Here is a 22,916-nt window from a genome sequence, read left to right on the forward strand (position 1 = left end):
GTGATATGCATGATTTAAATCATACAACGATATCGTAAATAGTACATTTTTTGAAAGCTAGACTTACGGATTTGTAATGCGTGCAGATTTGCCCCGATTCAGAGGGTGCAGGCAACTCACGTACGAGCACGGGAGGCAGCCAGAATCGGCACCAACAATTGTCCAAGCTCTGTGGCCCTATACGGTATTGAGATGTTTCACTCACTTCTCGTGGGGGGAAACCACTTAGGGGTTCTCTCTAAGGGTTTTTACTGCACCTGGTACGAATTCAAAATCAAAGAAAATATCCTCAGGGATCTTTCAATGGTCTTTTTCGAATTAATCTCTCATGTATGGTGCGACATTCACCCATTAAAAAAACTTCAGATAAAATGATCAATACAAAACATTATGTACTGCACATTCTTTACAGTTACTGGATGTGTTATTGATTTATTATATACATACGTGTGTGTGTACATATGTAGTATCTTAAAAAATTACTCACACCGACACGTTGTAACAAGTCACCTGCTTACACTTTAGTCACCTGTCTTTACGCCAAGTATAGGCACACCGAAAACTATCTGTACGGTCACATATACTCAACTTCTCCCCGCTCTTATCTATTCTGCACCTCACTTATCCTGCACTCAGCAGCTCTGCTCTCAGCAGCTCTGCTCTCAGCGACTCCGCACACAGCGACTTCGCACAAAGCGACTCCGCACACAGCGTCTCCACACACAGCGTCTTCGCACTCAGCCACTCCGCACACAGCGTCTTCACACTCAGCGATTCCGCACACAGTAACTTCACATCTCCACCGCTGCCCTCACCTACGCTCCCTCAGACCCGCTCACCCGTCTGTCCCGGGCGGGGGGATCAGCCAACACCCTCCCGGCGTCGGCGTGAGGGTTGAGGTCCCGGTGACGGTTGGAGTGGCAACGGCGAGATGTCTGCACGCTAATTGTCCACTCGAGTGCATCTCTTTAAGCTCTCGCCAGGGCGGCGCCTGTTGGCCCATCAATCAACCCTTATCTCCCATCTCCTTGGCAACACCTCCGGTCTCAACGTCCACAACCGTCGACCCCGTTTGCACCTGCTTCACCCCTTAACAACTGGCGGTTTATCCGTACAAACCTCATGTTGCACACGCGCACCTGTTGGCCTCAAGTGCCCTGTGCACACGGAGTATTTCACTCCTCTACACATATACATTTGGGGGCGGTAGTGTAGTGCTTAGCATGCTGCGCTATGAACCCGGCGACCTGAGTTCGATTCCCGCTCACGTCCAACACCAGTGACGATTATTTGAACACGTCCTGGGCCTCCCCTAGGTCGACTCAGCCTCAAATGAGTACCTGGTGTGTAAACATCGCCACTGGGGAGACAAAGGCAGTCAGGTGTGGTGTTGGCCACTCACCCGCTCGTGTACCGTTCCAGCCTTCATAGGTGCTCACTAACAGCACTTGCCCTAACAGTCTGTTAAGGCTATATGGAGGATCTTTGTCTTATATATAACTGAAGTCACATATATGCAGGCATGGGTGCCAAAGGTATTTTTCAGAGAGGGGCCTCGGTTATTGGACTTGTTTACCAGCTTGTTTTTTTTTGGAGAGGGAGGGTGGAGTATTCATTTTGTTTACACTAATTTTCACAAAGTAAGATAACTTTGAAGTGCTCTTTCAACTCTTATCGATATTTATAAACCCCTGCTAAGCAGTGCAACCTTAAAAGACATCATGTTGCTAATTCAACATTGAAAACAGTGGGGCTCACTGAAAGTAAATTACATCTCTAGTTAATTGTTATTTTTTTTAGGCTCTCAGCATGAAACTATTTTAATTAGATTTGGAATTTAATATTAATAACAACAATGACAACAACAGTTCAACAATATGATCTATATAATACCCCCCAAACCTTAATGTTAGTAAAATATACTAAATGTATAAAATAAAAGCATCGGATTAATCCCTGTGCTTACCAGTAAAAGTGCTATTCTTTAATTGCAAACAGTGATACAGGAGTGGTGGGAACAGAGTGGAATTTAGTATGCAATTACAACCGAATGGCAATTGTAGGTTAAAACGAAAAACGTATTCATGAAAATGGAAGCATTCATTGGTTGCGACATGCGTAGAAAAATTTCTCCGAAATCTATCTTAGTGCTCCAAGCTGAAAATGAGCTCTCTGATCACGGTAGCATGCACCATACAGGAGGGTCTGGTCTTGAACCTAATCAGGTCAAAGGCACGACATATGTATGTGTACATATATACGCTGAAACCTGGTAAAGTACAGTGAGGGAAAAAAGTATTTGATCCCCCTGCTGATTTTGTACTTTGCCCACTGACAAAGAAATGATCGTGCTATAATTTTAATGGCAGGTTTATGTGAACAGTGAGAGACAGAATAATAACAAAAAAATCCAGAAAAACACATAAATTGATTTGCATTTTAATGAGGGAAATAAGTATTTGACCCCCTCTCAATCAGAAAGATTTCTGGCTCCCAGGGGTCTTTTATACAGGTAACGAGCTGAGATTAGGAGCACATTCTTAAAGGGAGCGCTCCTAATCTCAGATTGTTACCTGTATAAAATACAACTGTTCACAGAAGCAATCAATCAATCAGATTCCAAACTCTCCACCATGGCCAAGACCAAAGAGCTCTCCAAGGATGTCAGGGACAAGATTGTAGACCTACACAAGGCTGGAATGGGCTACAAGACCATCGCCAAGCAGCTTGGTGAGAAGGTGACAACAGTTGGTGCGATTATTCGCAAATGGAAGAAACACAAAAGAACTGTCAATCTCCCTCGGCCTGGGGCTCCATGCAAGATCTCACCTCGTGGAGTTGCAATGATCATGAGAACGGTGAGCAAGCAACCCAGAACTACACGGGAGGATCTTGTCAATGATCTCAAGGCAGCTGGGACCATAGTCACTAAGAAAACAGTTGGTAACACACTACGCCGTGAAGGACTGAAATCCTGCAGCGCCCGCAAGGTCCCCCTGCTCAAGAAAGCACATATACATGCCCGTCTGAAGTTTGCCAATGAACATCTGAATGATTCAGAGGACAACTGGGTGAAAGTGTTGTGGTCAGATGAGACCAAAATGGAACTCTTTGGCATCAACTCAAGTCGCTGTGTTTGGAGGAGGAGGAATGCTGCCTATGACCCCAAGAACACCATCCCCACCGTCAAACATGGAGGTGGAAACATGCTTTGGGGGTGTTTTTCTGCTAAGGGGACAGGACAACTTCACCGCATCAAAGGGACGATGGACGGGGCTATGTACCGTCAAATCTTGGGTGAGAACCTCCTTCTCTCAGCCAGGGCATTGAAAATGGGTCGTGGATGGGTATTCCAGCATGACAATGATCCAAAACACACGGCCAAGGCAACAAAGGAGTGGCTCAAGAAGAAGCACATTAAGGCCCTGGAGTGGCCTATCCAGTCTCCAGACCTAAATCCCATAGAAAATCTGTGGAGGGAGCTGAAGGTTCGAATTGGCAAACGTCAGCCTCGAAACCTTAATGACTTGGAGAAGATCTGCAAAGAGGAGTGGGACAAAATCCCTCCTGAGATGTGTGCAAACCTGGTGGCCAACTACAAGAAACGTCTGACCTCTGTGATTGCCAACAAGGGTTTTGCCACCAAGTACTAAGTCATGTTTTGCAGAGGGGTCAAATACTTATTTCCCTCATTAAAATGCAAATCAATTCATAACATTTTTGATATGCGTTTTTCTGGATTTTTTGTTGTTGTTATTCTGTCTCTCACTGTTCAAATAAACCTACCATTAAAATTATGGACCGATCATTTCTTTATCAGAGGGCAAACGTACAAAATCAGCAGGGGATCAAATACTTTTTTCCCTCACTGTATATATAAACATATAAGATACTTTCAAAGGGGATGCTGGCATGATGTAATCGTTATCACACTGGACTGCAAATCCAGAGGTCACCAGTTCGATCTCCCTCCGCGACGGTCGAAACGATGGCGCGAGTTTCTTTACAATCCGCCCGACCGTGTTCCCTGCAGCGCCGCGGTTAGTCAAACGGCAGGTGTTGTGTGGTGGGGCAAAGTGTGGGTTTACTCCCTGCCTCTTCCAACTCTCTTTTGAGTCGTGGGTCTAAACAACGATCGCTGCCACGAATGACAGCTCTTGAGAGGGTGGTTTGGAAAAGGCCCAAGAGCGATCGTCTGCCGCAATGTGGGAGCTCGCGCGAGTTGTTTACCGCGGTTTGAGAGCAGCACCTTTGTGTCACCGTTGCATCGAGACTTCCAAGATGTGCCCGCGCTACCGGACGGTGCGGGAAACGCTGTTGGAAGTGGTAATACCGGAGGAGACCAGTGGGTGGCGACACCGACATTCAATTCAGTAGAAGCCCCTCCTCTTAACGACGGTAACTGGTTCCACGAAACCGGTCGTTAAGTGTTTTGGTCGTTAAGCGAGTATAGGATGTACACGTTAACGGCTTAATTCGTTCCGATAGCATCAAATGTTACCCCTTTACACCCAAAAAACGTACTATATAATATATAAACAATGGATATTAATACATAAATATACGAACAACATTATAAACACAAAGTATTAAAAGAACCACGGTTAATCAATGCATTAATTAATATTTACTGTATCTACAACAGCCCATTGTTAACTGGGGAATGGTCAGTAAGCAAACACATTTGACTCTATGGAGGCACTGTACAATACACTACTATACACGACACATCTATACACTACACATTGGGCTCTATGGAGGCCCATCGTTAAGCGATCCATCGTTAACAGGGGTGGTCGTTAAGAGGGGTTCTACTTTATCTGCTCTTCCCAGGTTTGTCGGCCCGGCATGGAGGAGTAGGGAAAATACACTCGGAAGGGGTTTTTCGAAGGTTCCCTTGAGCGGAAGCCCTTCTGATAGCAGTGGCGTGAACAAGCAATCGCAGAGCTGCATCTTTACCTTGTTATAACTTAAGGCACGCACATTAAGGCATGCTTCATTGGCTAAGCTTCTATGGGGATTGAATCGTTGTTGGCTCCCTGCAGATTGGCTCAGTGCTGAGCACGAACGGGCAGTTTGCCTGCTTCAATAAATGCTGGTGGAACACACATCAGCAATGGCTGGGCTGCACCCTTACCACCATTACATTTAACTCCGAGACTTTCAAATAGCAAGCCCATTCACCTTCAGTACCACTGCCGCCATGCAAACACGTGAATACTCTCGCGATTATCCACACAGCACAGTCCAGGTAGAAGCAAGGGCTTCATTATCTTCTGGTAGAAACTACAGCACCCACCGGCATGGATGAATGGCAATACAGGCTGAAGCCACCGCTCAGCAACTCTGGCACAAGTGAAGACAACCTGCCAATTGTGGCAGTACCTGACCAAGGTGACTTTGTATCGTGCACGATTAACGCCCGGGTATAATCAGCATAATTAAAGATAAAGCCTTTGCATCCTTAAAATGTCACGCCTACAGGCAGGACCTTTTAAGTAGCCGTTACGATATATATATATAAATATATATAATTAACACCACCCCTGCAGAGATATTAAAGTATTATTCTATTATTATGGCTTAAAATGTGAAGTTGTAAGGCAACTGCATAGAATGCTAATTACACTAAATAACAATAATAAAGCAGACAATCCCCGGCAACATTTTGTCATGGATATTTGAAATATTCCATGAAAAACTATATATGGTAAAAGCATTTGCTACTAACAATTTGGACATACGTTTAAAAGTCTGAAAAATTATGAATATAAATGTGATTGGATTCTTCACACTTGGTTTTCAATTGCATTAAAATAACTCGGGGGGGATATTATTACACGAATGAGGCATTTCATTGTTTTTATATTCTTGGGTCTTTCGGTAAAGTCACGTAGATGGGTTCAAAGAAAATAATAAAAAATAACAGAAAATTACGACGTTTCGATCGCAACACAAGCGGTCGTTTTCCTGAAGACGACTGAAAGACCCAAGAATATGAATTCCTGCAGTCATGAAAGCTTTAAGTCAAAATGTATTTTAACCAATATAATAATACGTTATTTCCGTGCTAAATACAGATTTACAGTTTTATTTATTTTCGGAAAATACTTTTTTTTCCGCGCTGAAAGTGCGTGGCCAGGTTAAGGAAATATACGCCTCTCCGCATAAAAACCCCCCAGTATTTCTTAAACAACCCATCAGGCACACGGTCTTCTGGGAGTGCATAATTTCAGCAGCATTGGCTCAAGATAAGCAACGTCAAAATGGGACTATTTAAAGTCTGTGTTGTGCCTCACGGTAAATGTATGCTATATTCATTTTTTGAGGCATTCATTCATTTTCTCCAAAATGCATCTTTTAAATGCGTCTGAATTTGCTTGACATTTTGAGGAACTGCACACTCATGCATTTAAGAGTTATTTTCCATTTCCACAGGCAGATCCTTCAGGCTACACTGAACACAACTGAGCGAAAACTACCAATGAGCCTTGTTATAACGGAACATGCACAGTGACGTCTCCCGAACCATAATTGGCTTCATGGGAATACAAGAGAATCTGCAACTCTGCAAAATCAACTTAATTGTCGTACAACACAAGAGGTTCGAAATCCAAATCTGTCCGGCGGTTTGCAATGGGAATTTTTCAGGTCGTCAAATTGTGAGCATTTGCTGTCGCACGCATGACAATTCAAACGGACTGCAACAAAGCAAAAGCAATGGGTGTCGCAAACGAAACAACACTGCACAGGTGCACCTGCCTCAGAGGGTGCATGCTCACAAACAGTGAGGGGCCAATCGCATGCACTCTCTGAAGCCCTACGTGTAATAACGACCAAACAAGAGGCACGGGTATGAAACAGATCATAAATATGCACTTACAGCCTTTTGTCAATCCACTGCTGGATGAAGGCTACATAGGCCAATCGATTAGCACACTTAGCTATGTACGGTGCGGAAGAAGTGCAACCTACATACATACAAGGCTTTCCCACACCATGTTGGCCATGGGGGTTGTTTGCCCATACTTCACCACACTAGTTAGTGTCAGTTGGTGAAGGTGGGGGTGGCGGTGGGGGGGAATGTCTGGTTCTGATATCACTTAGTACTGAAATTAACCGTGTTTGTGATTCTGGGATTCATAGTTCAATGCTCAAACAACCCCAACACAACAAATACTGTACACATTAATTACACGTGACACGTAACATCATGCTGTAATGCATGAAGAACAATTCATACTACAAATGCTTCAGCATAAAATCTCTCCTTGCAGAGATTTCACAGACTGGCATGCATGGCCTTGGAGAAAAAAATGACACATAGGTGTGAAAAATTGGCAACTTGATTTACAACAAGCAGACTAAAAATGGTGGGGACAACTCTGGAGTTGTTGTTAGGGCCCATTTGGTCACGGGGTTACCGTGCGAAGGCATAGCGCAATTGGCCGCTGCCGAGTGCTCCCCCTTTGTTGCTGCTCACACAGCACAGGGGCAGCACTTGAAGCTACACCGGGGAGTCACGCCACGTCTCCATGAGCTCATCTCAGCGACGACAGTTCAGGAGGTCCTCATTTGTATCACTGCCTCTAGTCTGAGTACACCTGCCACAGGGGGCCTCTGCAGGATACACAGAGGGGGAAATGGATCTGGATAAGGAGGACCCGGAGCTCAACAAACTCTCTACTCAATGGCCTGAAAAGCAGACCAGCTTAGACTCACTTTTAATTGGATACCCTTGGGCTATTTTCAACGCAGGCACGAGTTAATGCGAACAAACACTCCGACACGTGGGAATGCGAGAAACCCTTTAGCTGGACTGTTGCATAATTCATTAGATTTTGTTTATTTCAACCATATAAAGGCACATTGAGATTAACATCTTTGTACGGGCAATGCAATGAATATTGCAATAATTATAATAATAGGGTTCTTCACTCGTCTCAATTGAGGAAATGATGCGGCCCCTTTTCTTTAACAAGCCACATGGTAACCTTGCATTTAAAACATACGTTGATTGCCAAATATATTATTATTTAGCATAATGGTATACACTACGTGCATTCCCCCAGTATTCAATTTGACTTTAGCTAGTTTGTAAAACATTACACGCACAAATCCCACGTGAAATTAATATTCAATGTTCCATTACAGTAGCATATTAGGCAATGTTTTGCATGCAACGGGAGATGTTATCTCCCTTGCCTGGTATGCAGGAGGTCGTGGGTTCGATTCCGACCCTGACGATTGTATATTTGGAGTTTGCATGTTCTCCCCGTGGTCACGTGGTTTTTTCTCCGGGTCCTTCAGTTTGTCCCTCCACATAAATTGACATGCGATTCTAGTATTTGGCTGTGATACATTTCCACGTGATAAGCCACTTCGTTGAGCTATAATTTGTTGTCAAGTCGCTTCTGAAAAAAGAGTTAAATAGCTTAGTGGACAATACCTGGTAAAATAAAATAAAAAAAATTGTTTACAGGTCATAAACAGACATTTCAAATGAATGAATCTGCTGCAAATTACTGCACTACACGAAAACGCAACACCGCTCGCCACATTCAGCTTTTCCAAATTATACGCACATGCACACAGCGTACGTGTAATCAGAGCGGCGACCATTAATATACTTCCCTCCAGCTCAAGCATATGATGCGAGTGATTAATGGTTTTATACGCCCACTACTCATTCGGTGATGGATTAAGAAAAAAAACATCATCTGAAACTAATGATAAACAAAACACAACTCATTTGTAAAAACAAATTTCAAGATCTGTCCAACGCAGCAGCTCTTACGCCCCCCCCCCCACTCGAGTGTGCCGCCACACAGGAGACACTTTGTGTGAAACGTAAATAAAAACTGGCGGCGTGAGATGCGCGTGGCGCGAGGGGCGATCGTGGCTTAGGCGACGTATGAATTCCAACACTGAACCACGCGCGTCCCACTGTGATGAACAATGAGTGCAGCACACTCTTGCCAGCAAGACGTTTCAGTTTACGAACACGTGGGGGGGGGGGGGGTGGTGGGGGTTTGATCACTCGGAAGGACAATAATAATCATAATACTGGTAAAAACGTAAACATTACAGAAGCAGTACGTGTGAACTAATAATTGTGTGGAGATTTTATGCAGCATCATTATCCCAAGAAGAGAGCACATTATTGCTGATGTTAATTGTAATGAATATTGTAGTAATTTTAGTTTGAGTAACTATATTATTATAAAACAAAAACCTCTCATTGCAGCCTGAACCAATGTAACTTTCTTTTCAGACAATTTTTAAGCAAATTGCTTGCTCTCCAAGTATTAAAATGAGACGTAATTGCCCAATGTATTGTCAGGTTTACTCTTCTCAATGGCCACTTTCCATTTGCACTGCGGGTAAAAGAAAAAAAACATCTCATTCCTGCATCCTTTTTAATTATCACATTGTCCCATTACGAGCATTCACATGGACTCTCAAAGCCTCTGGCATTTGCAATTTAGAGGCTCACCCAGTACAACCGGTGGATAATTCACCAGTACAACTGGCCCCGAGGATCAACATTACCCATAGCTCTACAGTAAACTCTTTAAGGCCACATGCTGGCCACCACTGGCCAGGCAGTGCGCATTACTTGGACATGGTCCAGGTATCCTATTAAGGGAGTCAAAAGGCAACCATCACCAATAATCGTGGTGGCGACAACCATATCCTTAATCTAAACAAATGATCTGGTGGGCAATGGGCCTTCTTCATTGTATGTGCTATGCAGAAGAGACATTGCCTGTAAAGCCACCTACTATAGCAATATTTTTACATTTTTAGGCCATATTGGTATTGAAAAATTAGTTTGAGTTTCGTGATAATCTCCCTAAAGTCTGCTGTGTTTTAAAATGCTCGCGTGCTCTGAGCACACGAAGACGACATTGTCGAGAACTCTATGGCACGGCACAGTGCATTGAGCTACGCCAGACGCTCCGACCGCGTGAATATCAACTCGACTAGATTGTTTGAGTGAGCGGTGCCACCACGATAGTATTGGATAGACATATGGCCCACACCGAACCGAATCTAAATCTGTGCTACCCATCTCAGATGCGGTGGCATGCGACTTCGGACATCCTGACCAGACCGTGGTCCACATTATGAGCTATGGTGAACCTCAGTTAATGTCAGCGGAGCCACCGAAAACGTCTATCCGCCTCTCCCCAAGGTTGTCCCTGTAGTTATCAGACCTGGAATGGGAGCTGCTAATACAAAGCCATATACAATAAGCAGACGTATGCGCGTAAACAGAGTGTGGATGCAGTGCTCTCCAAAAGCTACCAAATTGAGTGCTGTAAAATGTTGTCTTGTGGCACACAATGTTCCACAGTTGTTAACAATTTGGAGACGTCAAGAAGTGTTGGTCAGGGATGTTCACAGGTTACAGCGGGCACTCAGAAATGTGTCCTTTTATGAACCCTGTGTATTTTTACTTGGGCACATCTGTTCCCCATGGGTTAGAGCATGTCAAACGCAATTATATACAATTATCCGCAAAGATTTCTTGCAGAATCACAATACAAACGAACGTGTAACATTTCATTGCGATTCTGACAGTTATGTTAACAGCGCGGTGTAGTTTGCATGTACGGATGCGGCCAGCAGTGTTGAGAGTGTTGCGTGCACAACGCTATGTATCCTCAAGTCACCCGAGTTCCATTCCCGGTCAAGGTTAACACTGGTGGCAAGCGATTTGTGAACAAGTTCTGGGTCATCACCATCACCAACCCACACTCAGCAGTGTGGTGAAGTACGGTCAAACAACCTCCCGGACCAACACGGCATGGAGGAAGCCTTCATCCAGCAGTGGATGGCCGAATGGCTGCAAATTATGAATAATTATTTAGCATTAATAGCAGCTGGTGCACTATGCTTAAATCTGTTACGACGGCCCTTCAACTGTCATCCCTGGCTTCTCCTCGGATGACTCGGCCTAAACTGTGATGTGGAAACATCGGAGCTCGTGAGATAATGTCAGCCTGGCATGGTGCTTGCCGCACAACCGCCTCATGCACCTCGCCAAGCTTAATCAAGAGCGTTTCGGCAGGACTTACCCTAACACTCGCCACTGGAGGAGTTCTCTTTACTGTGCGTGTTATCTCATGTCTTTAGAACTGCTTTTGTGTTCAGTTTGTTGTCCTTCCCACGCACCTCCGATTAGCACGGTCGGCCACGTATGGTGCGAAAGAAGTTCAACACACATCCTTTTCTACGTCCGTAGGCAACACTAGCACGGCTGCCAGTGCATGGGTAGGTGTACGGGGATAACTCTACCACCTACCTGGCATGGTACACACTAGCTGCTGCTAGTGTGTACCAGAGGTGGGACAAAGTCATTGTTATGCAAGTCCAAGTCGAGTCGCAAGTCATCAAATTCATGACTCGAGTCTGACTCGAGTCCAAGTCACATGACTCGAGTCCACATCTCATAGGTGGGACAAAGTCATTGTTATGCAAGTCCAAGTCGAGTCGCAAGTCATCAAATTCATGACTCGAGTCTGACTCGAGTCCAAGTCACATGACTCGAGTCCACACCTCTGGTGTGTACCATGACAGAGGCTCGTTGATCACGGAGTTTGAATCAACACGATGGCAATGGGGGGAGGGGGGGTAAGTAATAACGAACAGAACTTGTGGCTGGCTGCCGCATGACGAATTCGTGTTTGAATGATCCAGATTTGAATGAATCAGATTTCAAAACAGAACTTCCGTAGAGGGTGGCACGGGTCCTGGCAGAGTCTCCTTCACGCGCAGGCTCCCCCCAGAATATGTATTCATGGCGTGCACTGAAAATGCATGTTTGCTGGTTGATCAATCATAATTTTAAAAGTGCTCATGCAGAATGAAAACATGCATCAGTGCAGCCAAGCAACCCAGTTAATCCATTGATGTCCACTCCATTTATTAACCTCCTTCACCTCCATTAGCAGAATGTGTTGAAGCAGGTTATACAAAGTGCATGTCATACTCACGGTGCATGCGACCGCTTTAGTTATGCGAATGATTTATAGATTCGCAAACGGTTCGGTTATGAATCTTTTAGGCACACCTGGGCCAGCCAAAACAGAAGCCTGCCCTCCTCCATCAGGCCATGTCCTCCGTGCCCCGTGGGTTTAGATGTATCGCTTGGGATGTATCATGTTGTGGTGTTTTTGTTGTTGTTATTTTGGATCGAGATTCGTCCTTTTGTGTATGCTTGTACCCTCGCAGCACACATTTCCCATTACTCTTTCTCTCATTAGATGTAAACTTCTCTTCACGCTACTTGCCTCGCACCGCTCGACTTCATGAATTCCCCTGCCCATCGTCTCTCTCTCTCCCCACATTGTTGGAACCTTGTCGGGATTCAAGAAAGACGAATTACCGCGCGTATGTTACGATTTCGACGGTGCCGTTTGTTGCTGGCTACTTGGTGGCAGGGTTGGGGCCTTATAGGCCCTGTGCTCAGACACTGTGATCAACAACAACAACAAAAATCCCCTTTAAGGACAATATTGAGCTGCGACGTCAAAGCGAAAGATTAATTTGCTTCTCGGAATTCATCAGTCTCCATTTGTATGCAGTATGTACATGGGGAAGATACAACTCCATATATACATATATGTTATGCGACGAAAACGTTTTACAACAAGTTTTGGCAGAGGAAAATAGGGGAACACATTTGTTCATCTTCTTTGATGTCATGTGAATTCCCATGACATTGAATGCACAGAGAAATACATTATTTAGAAAAAAATATGAATTGAATGCTATTTGGAAAATCAAAAGCACTAAGTATTACAAGCGGGAGAGTAGTATTTTAAGGGCCACCCTCACAGAGGCCTATGGCTTGCCATCGAACAAAGATGGTCACTGCATTGCGCACTTTCAGATGCGCTTCTGCTGTCGCCTGGAACGCTCTCCCTTTCGATATTAGGAAGCCACTGGAGCTATGCACTTTTAAATCTAGATTGAAATCTCATTTCTTGAGAACTGCCTTTTGTGTTTCGTTTGCTGTCCATCCCTCGCACTTCCAATTATCACGGTTTGCTATGTATGGGCTCGCATAATGCACATGCATAATGTACGTTGACTCAGCAATCCCCCCCCCCTACTTTGCGCAAGAGCGCAGAAGCATGGTCACCACATCTACGCCTGTATATAAGGAACGAAACAGTAAAACTTCTCCACAAATCTGGCTGTCGCCTGATGAAGCTGGTTGTAATTACTCCCATCGTACTCGGTTTGTAAATGTTGTGGCTTGGCTCTCCAACACACCGGTGTGCTGTATTAGTGACGAATTCGCATGTTCTGTTTACGTGACAACCCTTACTAGTTGGCTGTGTCGGGTGGTGACGGGTTTTAACGACACATTTATATATTTACGCGATCTAACCCAAAAAAAACTCTATTATGGATGATATTGGTCGCGAAAGCCTATGTGTTAAACTGGTGTGAAAGAAGTTCAACATACATACAACAGCTCTATTCCTTTAAGATACGCAAACAATTTTCTAACCATTTTCATGCCACTAATGCAGCTGAAATACAGAATGTTGAAATATGCATGCCCATAACTTATCATCCGCACCAAACACATTTCGAGCATGCGTGCACATGTCCGTGAGTGTGTGTGCGAGAATTTCTGGCGTCGGGGTTACCGCACAGCGCCGCTATTAATTACTGGCCACACACACACATCATTAGTGGCCATTAATGTTGAAAGTTGTCTTGGGCGTCTCCTAAAATAATCATCTCATTCAGTGCAGACAACAACGGCAGCGCTGGGGAGACAAAGGCAAGCGGGAACGGTGTAGTCGAGAAACAAGATTGCGAGTCGTGCGAGCCGCCTTCATGGGTGTTCGCTAACTGCACTCACCCCGAGCGGTCTTCGAGTCTAAACTCCGGATCTTCATGTTTGTATCTCTCCCTCTGTGTTTCCGGGTTGTACCGCGTGTTGTTCGGCTCGACGTTCGACGTTTCGCTCCGCGTGGCGGGAGCTCCTTCTTTGAACCGAAGCCTTTCATCTCCTTCAAGGGACTATCCAGTTCCCGGCACGTGGAGCGAAACGTCGGAAATGGTGCCGAACAACACGCGCTTACGACGCAGGGAGCTACGCGGCACGGAAGCGGAAAACCTCACGTGGTTGTGTTCACACCCTGACCTGCCATATGTTAGTGGCAGATGCTTGTCCTTGTGCGTGTTTGTGCGACCGGCTACGGCCTATGTCCTGGATCGTCGTTGCAGATGTAGTTTTCCAGGGTTAAAAAAATCGAGACTTCGTTTAAATCCGCACTGACCTGTAATAACCAGTAGCACCTTCTGTGGAACGTCGGAATGATTGAAGAATGCACGTAGCAGCCGTAGAGACACTGCGAAGGAGAGAAGGAATCCACAGGGGGAGGGTGGGGCGACAAAAAAAAGACAAATGAGCCCATTGAGTCAGAACATCGCAAACGACGAAGGGAAAAAAAAACATCACGCGCATACACATAAATAAACTTCACGTACAAGTGGCAAATTGCGCTTCTTTAATAAATTATCTCGACAGCAAGATTGCATTTCCAGATGCATTTACAACGATGCCTTTGAACGTTGTATTTTTTTGTGACTTGGAAATTTGTTTTGATCAGGGTCTGGATAAAAGAATGCCAGAATTGCGAGGCACACAGGTGCTTGATGACGCAGCGGTCTCTGTCTGCATTATCAGAGCGTTTAACCCCTCTAGAGCAGTGGTTCTCAGTGGAATGCGGTGCCCGGTACCACTGGTGGTCCGGGCTGTGATTCAAACGCAGGTTGATCCAGAAATAATGGCAATTTGTTTTGGACATTAGATTAACATTTTACTTACGATATTTAATTTTAAAAGTTAGGTAAACTACCCTATTTAAACGACCCTAACTATAAGATCCACCCTCAAAATAAACTTATGGCTGCAAAAAAAAAGAATTGATGTTCCGGTAATATGAATAATTTTGTATGACTGATATTTATAGAGATAAGTGAATGCGTTTTGTCACCAGGGGTGGAGCGGGGTGGTGGGGGGGAGCTGTGTGGAGTCCGTGGAAATGTTTGCATCGGCTGAGCGGTTCACGGGCCAAAAAAAGTCTGAGAAACACCGCCGCAAAGGGCTCGGTTTGACATTAAACGTTAAATTGCAACTGACCGTGGCATGCGGTTATATAAAGGCAACGGTAGAACAGGTGTTCCGTACACCGCATGAGCACAACACAGCTGGCCAAAGGTCTCGATTCTCTCACGTGGGCACCTGCAGTCATATTTATCACATCGACTGGAGCAGTTGGAAAGATTGGGCTACTCACACTTTTCCCCCCACAAACAAAAAAAAGCTTTACAATGGCACATCAAAGGCAGCGACGGACGAGTTAAACTTTTCCTGAAGGTTTCATCCACTTTTTGTTCTAATCTTAAATTATATCTGAAATTATAACCGTAATCTTTTAGAAACCACGTTTGCACATGTCAAACGGGGGGCGGGGGGGGAGCACATAATGGGAAGGGGACCCTTGAGGTCGGGTAGAGGTTACGAGCATCAACTGATTCAAACTGTCGTACATAACTTGACGTGACAAGACATTTAAAATTGCGAGCGGTACAAACACAGCATCTAATTTTTTACAAGATGATTTTTTTTAGATGATTCAGCACTGTTTGACACATTTGCTGACATGTGCAACACTACGATAACCATCATCATCATCGTCGCATTAGTGCCTATTCAACACCTCATACCAATGCAGAGTTTTAATCAGCTGCATATTATTATTGTTGGAGGTCACTGCAAGAGAAAGCGGAATATTATTTTGGAAGTCCACCCCCCCCCACCTCCACATCTATTGTGTAGCTTTTCACGGTGAACTTATTTTTCACGTAGTCTTTCAGGCCGAGACTTATGTAACCTTGGGGATTGCCCTGTGCGGTTTTATTGAGACACTACACACGAGCCCTCGGGAAGTCACCCCCAACTGAATTATTACACTAAGTGGTATCCTCCCTGATCCATTATACGGTCCCATCATATGATGCATGGCCGTGCCATTCGACTTTAAATAATCCCACAAAAACGAACACCCCATTTTTGAAAGACGCCCGATAAATCTCTTGAAAGACGGCACCGAATCTCGCGCCGCAGCACAGAGGCACGAATAAGCGAGACGGAAAACACCTCGCATCCTCGGTACACCACGTGTGCAGCGATACTCCCCCCCCCCCCCCCAATTTACATCGTTTCACAAACACGTCGTCACTTTATCGACACCGCTTCCCGATTTGCATCGCCTCAACCCCCACACACGCGCTCACGTCGCTGACAGCGTCGTCGTCCATCCTCTCTCGTATCCGTCACCTCTCAGCCTTCGCCTCCACCACCCACTGTCCTGTGAATGGCTTTGATTGACGTCGTTTCGATATTCGTCGGCGCACCTTTCAAGAACGAATCCCAACGTATACCGGGGTATTAGTGTCCTGCAAGGTCGTGTACACATCGCAGCCAAACCACCCCCCCCCCCCCCGTAATACAGAGCTGTATATCAATGAGGCTCCACAGTGAATAACACATCGAGGCTCAAAATAAATCCGGTCACGGGCACGGAGAACATTTGATGTATTGCGAGGTATCGAAGGTCTCTGGGTTCACCTTGAATCGAACTGCGTTTGTGTAAATCGATTCAAATTTACTTGGCGATACGGCGTTGGCAGTGGTGCACAAGCACAACTAACAAACAACTCAACACATTCATCAATAACACTGCGATGAAAGGACGTGTGGGGGGGGAACATAATAGGTGACGTTTTGGGGCAATGATCCTTCTGCACAGCAGACAGATTTGATTAGGGTCAATCCTCATGCCCTCGGTACATATGCATCGAAGTGTGCCCCTAAGGATCAGCTTTTGATGATACGTGCAAACAATCGGCCAGTGGCACCGTGAGGTTAACACCGTGGTCCTTAAGCTGGGGTTCACACACCCCTTGAGGGTGCGAGATGCCCTTTCTGTAGGTGCGAGGCGTGGCCAGATTATTTTAGAAGGTAAACCATCGAAACACAAACTAAGCACGGGCACGTGAGTACAACTGCTTTGTGTCATCAAACCCTCTATGTATGTATGAACATTATGAAAAAAACATTGAACGATTGAGAACCAAAGGGGCGCAAGGCTGCAGTAAAGGTTCGGAACCACCGTGTGAACAGAACGAGTTCGGCGAAACGCAACGCGGTAACACGTGAGGCAGGCAAGTGGACAAGGAGAGGACCCGCCGTCCACGTTGGTTCTCGCGGTTGCGCTCCGCGGGTCACGCCGCCACGTCGATCGGCACGCTGTCCGACGTTTCGTTTCCACGCCCTGCCGGTGAGGATTATCGGTTCCCCCCCCCACGAGCGGCGAAGAGTCGGGCCACAATGCCGAGCGGCACGCGGAACAATCCGCATTCGAGTAGAAACTAAAACTATAAACTAAGCAATTTTTATTTTACCAGGTAAGGCCCACTAAGCTGTGTAGCTCTTTTTCAGAAGCGACCTGGCCACAAATGATAGCTCAACCAAGTGGCTTATCAAGTGGAAATGTATAGCAGCCAAATACTCTAAACGCATGATGTTGATTCTAAATTTGGAGGGGAAAACTGAAGGACCCAAAGAAAAATCCATGCGACCACAGGCAGAGAGACAGGCAAACTCCCAATATACAGCAGGCGTCAGGGTCGGAATCGACCCACGACCTCCTGTATACCAGGCGAGGGAGTTAACATCTCGCCGCCACTGTGGCTCCCGAATAGCTGGGGTGGGGGTAATCGGGGACTGCATCACGCATCATTTGCAGTTTGAGGGCTATGATTGCTGCTGTGCAGAGAGAGCTGTCGATGATGATGATGCGAAGAGCTGAATTATATCGATTAGCCAACATGTCAGAGAGAAGAGATGTACGCACGACGGCTATTGTGTTGACAAGCCTATTCGTACAAAACAAGCCTTTCAGCGCGCTAACAGTTGAAGCTTCCCCTTGCCGAGGCTGTCACGAAGACATATTCAAATATGCACCCGCGCTGCACCTCTTTGTAATGCTTGGCGCAACTTTGCCGAAGGTTACGTTTAAAAAATATAGATATATCAGGATAAAAACTTTCACGTAACAGCCTTGAGCACAAACAGTGGGCTGGCAATCTGCACCTGAATACCAATTGACAAAAGCTGGGGTGCAACTGCGCCGATCAACTGAGCAATGAAGTTAACAATTGGTACGTCGCTGTAATCATCCCGACATGCATTGCTGTGCGTGGTAACGGTTATAGAGGCGCAGCCCTGAAGTCTCCTGCTCAAGACCACTGCAGCACAAGGGCCTCCTCCAGGAAGCCCCCTTCAAGATGGTATTTTTTGGCCTACCCTTCCACACTGGCCAGACGTCTTCGGAGTACCCACACTTAACCCCACCACACACGTGACACCGCTGCGCTGACAAGGCGCGGCGTGGGACGGGCGGGCGGGGGATTCGTTGTCATTCAAAGCACGTGACTCCCCACGCTTCTTTGCGCACTTTTCACGGGATTATCCAGCATCCGATAATAACAAACAATGCCAACAACTACAAGAATAATTAAAGCAAAGTCTATTGTGTATAAAAAAACAAGTGCAAAACTAGTCTCTTGTATGGTCTTTATCGAGAGCTCACAATGTGGTTTTCCTGTTAATGTTACTATCGCATTTGAGGGTGTACTTGGCTCCATGCTGGGTGGTGGATGGGGCCGGCCTTCTTCATTCCAACGCTGCGTTGCCGCTTCCCTGCGGTTATTTGTTATTCTTTTGCAACTGGTCTGCAAAAGCACGCACTTCTGGAAGTGAGCAAAAACCTGCAAATTTAACTCACAACACTGGGGAGACAACCCCCTCTATCGCCAGGGGTTTATGTTTGGAAGGGTTAAGTGCTGTCAAAAGCTGTTTAGCAGAAATGGAAAGTGAACCTGTCACTCCCGTGCAGCAGTTGAAGTGTATCAGGGTAATGTTTCTTTTCACTGGCACCGAAAACGTTTCTTAGAGCAAAATACTACCGTGGCAGCATTTTATATTACGAGAATAAATATTGCAGCATATCGCATATCCAGCCATCACATGTCTGCCCTGACTAATTAATCTGTCCGTCCCCATTGCTGGGCGTGTGTATGTATGTGCATGGTGTGTGACTGTTCTACAGACGCGGACCGCAAGTGCAGCAGTTAGTGCGTTTGTGCTGCACTTTCGTGCCGTCATTCTCTATAAACGTTCACATATCTGACCTTCACACGTATCCGCCTATGCCTCTGTTCCCACGCGAACCGGATACGTGACACTGCACCTGCATTTCATTATATCAATGGCCATGAAAATGTTGGAAATTGAATTGTTTTTGTTGCTGTATCTGTGCCTGTATTGCTCCTGGGTTACGCTCACCTCCGGTACCCTCCGGGTTTAAGTCAACGGAATGTTTTCATCTCCAACCGTCTCCACGTTAACGCAGCAAAAGTCCCCTGCACTGCAGTATTGAAGCCTGCGCGTAACGCCGGTGAAGGGACGCGATGGGAACAGTGGTTCGTGAGAATTTTGCGTGACAAACCCGGCGACCTGGGTGTTATTCCTGGCAACGGCAAAGATCAGTGGAGGGCGATTATATTATCTGACCCTTGTCTTCCCTGAAACCAAACTAGCACTGACCGGCAAACAATCAACCACGATTGACATGGGATGAGGGAGGGAGGGAGGGGGGGTGGCGGGGGGAGTCGTCGTTTACCAATAGATTTGACTACAGGAATCCCACAAATACAAATTAATCCATTTCTACGCCACACTTCCTCTTGTCGACACAATGACCGATGCACATATTAATGTGAACTGCATGAGCCGCTTCTCGTGTACGCACGTACGCGCGCGCACGTGTGCATCAATTCATCTATTCTTTCCATAAAATCAATCACTCAAAGGAATGAATTGCTCATCATTCATCCATCACGGAAAAAAAATCCATTCATTCATCGACAAATCAATCTCTCCCTCCCTATTCTTGTGCCGAACGGGGTTGTTATTTTATATTCTCCACCACGTTGAAAAATTGTCACGGATATTTTGCTGTGACCGGTGCTTGGCGTTACATCACAACGTATCAGGGCAGTTTATTATTTATTTTGGCCGAGTTGTTTCACAGCGCGTTTGACTTTCTCGTATTGCTGATGCCACAGTGGAATATCACGCCAGTTGGCAAATTAATTCGCCGAATGTGAAATGTGATGCCGTTGCTGAGACGGTGGTTTTCAACGAACTTTTAGAAGACAAAATAATATTCGTAATTAAAAGCCACCTCAAACTAAGTTTTTCCTCCTCCTCCCGATGCAAATTCGCAATAAAAAAAACCACACAGTCTATATATTTGTTAAATATAAACACAATGGCAAGATACAAGGTCACAGATGTGAACACAATTAAAAAATGGAATAAATTTCGCCTACGAGGTCCCCCATTACAGTACTTGCATATGAACATTCATTATTGAACTGTCTTTTACTTTTTTTGTTTTGCCGGGGAAGGCCCAGCTGAGCTATAGAGCCCTTTTCCAGAAGCGACCTGGCCACAAATGGTCACTCAACCAAGCGGTGTGAAAATTTAAGACAGCCAAATACGAATGTTGTTTCTAAATGTGAAGGGAAAAACAGGGGGAATCCGGAAAAAAATCCAAGCGACCATGGGGAGAGAGACGTGCGCACCCCAAATATACAGACGTCCGGGTCGGGATCGAACCCGCAACTTCCTGCATACCAGGCGAGGGAGTTAACATCTCGCCACCGCGTTGAGACGACTGCGACACCTGGACCGATAATAACTGTGCGGTGATCGAGCATATCAAGGGGAAATCGCAAGGGATGATGGCCGATGGACGAGACTGGCGATGGAACAGCAGCCGAAGGAGGAAACGCGTCCAAGAGGGTGCCCACCGTGGAAACGGAGCGATGAGACCGCTTCCGGTGCAGCGGTGAGATGGACGACGATAGAGGCCTTCATCGCGTAATGGAATCACCGGCGTCAGCCGACGAAGCACTTCCCACAGCGAACTCTGTAGCAGCTAAGCTTGAGCCGCCGCGACACGGGAACTCGAAAACGCGCAGACGTTCACGGGGCACGGATCCCATCATGCTCGGCTTCGCGTGTCACGTGATCACCACGGTCGCACCTCCGTACGGTGCGAAAGAAGCGCAACGCACGTACACACGTACATTGCACGCACAATACCTCTCAGCCTTATCTAGGGCACACCCTTTGCCGTTTTGCGCGCCGCACATCTTTGCGTGTTTGTCCAATCTACCGTAAACCAGCCCCGCGCGCAATCCCCTGCTGTGGCGGAGGGGTTCTTCCCATCGTTCACGGAACCCAAGCGCTGCATTTGAATGACAAGAGCGGGACACTGAGAAACAGCAGCGCAACGCAGACGGCGGGCACGGGCACATTCACGCTCTTTTTATTTAACTAAGCGGGGCGACCTAAAGTAAGCTTTTACACGGAGATTATTAATATGCTGACAACAGAGTGGGCTGCAAGTTGCGAAATGCACGTTTTTGGTAGCCGTGACATCTGTGGCAGCACTCCAATTCCAAGGCACGATAGGCTGAGCACCGTTTTGAGCGCGATGAAAGCTTTGATATTAAGACTTAGCCACTTGGGGGATAATGTATTTGCCCTTGAAATGTTCTACATTACTAATTTGGCATATATCTACTGAACACTAAACCCTGTCTATTAAGTATATCAGAGCACTGGCATTAATAAAATAATTACTGCTGTGATCGTAACTTTAACAGTCTAAGTGGCTTACAGTGATGGCATTGCCATAAATTTAATGAACTGCAACATTTAATGTTTTTAATACCAAGCTATGAAAATGTATTTGACCAGAGACAAACACGCATTGATTTTCAGCATTTAAAATATCGAATTGAAATTCACAGTGCTCAATACATACAAAAGCAGGTAACTGATGCCTCAAGTTTTCTTAAAATGATGAAAACCCTACATATATACGATGCAGGAGAACTACATATCGTTGGTGATTTATGATGATGAAAGTTGATTCGTATACTTGAGTTTTTAATATTTTTGACTTTTAAAGAACTGCATTCTGAAGAAACTTCCAGTACGTGGAGAGAAACCTCGGGGACATCACGCGGTACAACCCCACAAACACATTTCACGATGAACCTGGAAACCCGAGTTCAATTCCCACTCACGGCCAAGAATAATGGTGAGTATTAGAACCTGCCATGACACCAGTGCCAATTGTCTGAACCGTTCCTGGGCCTCCCCTAGGTCGACTCAGCCTGACATGAGTACCTGGTGCATTGCGTGCAAACATCACTACTGGGGAGATGAAGGCGGCCGGGCGTGGTGTTGGCCACCCATCCCCTCGTGTGCCGTGCTGGCCTTCATAGGCGCTCGCTAACAGCACTTGCCCCAACGATGTGTTAAAGGCTATATGGGGGATCTTTGATCTCTCATTGCAACGCGTGGAAGTAGGCAGAAGAGCGTGTCTAGCAGACCCAAGCATGTCGAACCGTGTGTGTGCGTCCATGTGCGTCCGCTTGTCCACGCGTCGACGGTATTTGCGAGTGCACATTCATTATCACCGTCGGAAACCCGTATGAAAGTTGAACGGCTTGCAATGTTGCTGCTGCTACTGCATCTTCATTTGAAATGTATTAAAGTATTGCACAGCTATGCTGCTGTTAAGTAATCCACCACACCAGCATAACCTTTAAAACCTTGCTTAACATTTATGTTTCGAGGTATGATTATTATTGTAAGCAACATAAGATAAACGTCTGTGCCCAAAAATAACGTGATTCCATGCAGACACCTTCCCTAAATGTCCATTCCTAAC

General features: G+C 45.8%; 1 protein-coding gene across 6 annotated transcripts in view; it reads right to left on the reverse strand.

The window, feature by feature from the left end:
- The window catches only part of LOC144728326 (calmodulin-binding transcription activator 1-like), a 630,428-nt gene that overhangs the window by 247,314 nt on the left and 360,198 nt on the right, over positions 1-22,916 (reverse strand). For all 6 annotated transcript variants that reach the window (XM_078607684.1, XM_078607683.1, XM_078607681.1 and 3 more), the window contains exon 5: positions 14,310-14,381. In XM_078607684.1, the coding sequence (XP_078463810.1) occupies positions 14,310-14,381 (72 nt within the window). The remainder of the gene's footprint in view (positions 1-14,309; positions 14,382-22,916) is intronic.

The sequence above is a fragment of the Lampetra planeri genome, chromosome 28 (genome assembly GCF_965212315.1).
Source record: "Lampetra planeri chromosome 28, kcLamPlan1.2.h2, whole genome shotgun sequence".
Lineage (NCBI taxonomy): Eukaryota > Metazoa > Chordata > Hyperoartia > Petromyzontiformes > Petromyzontidae > Lampetra > Lampetra planeri.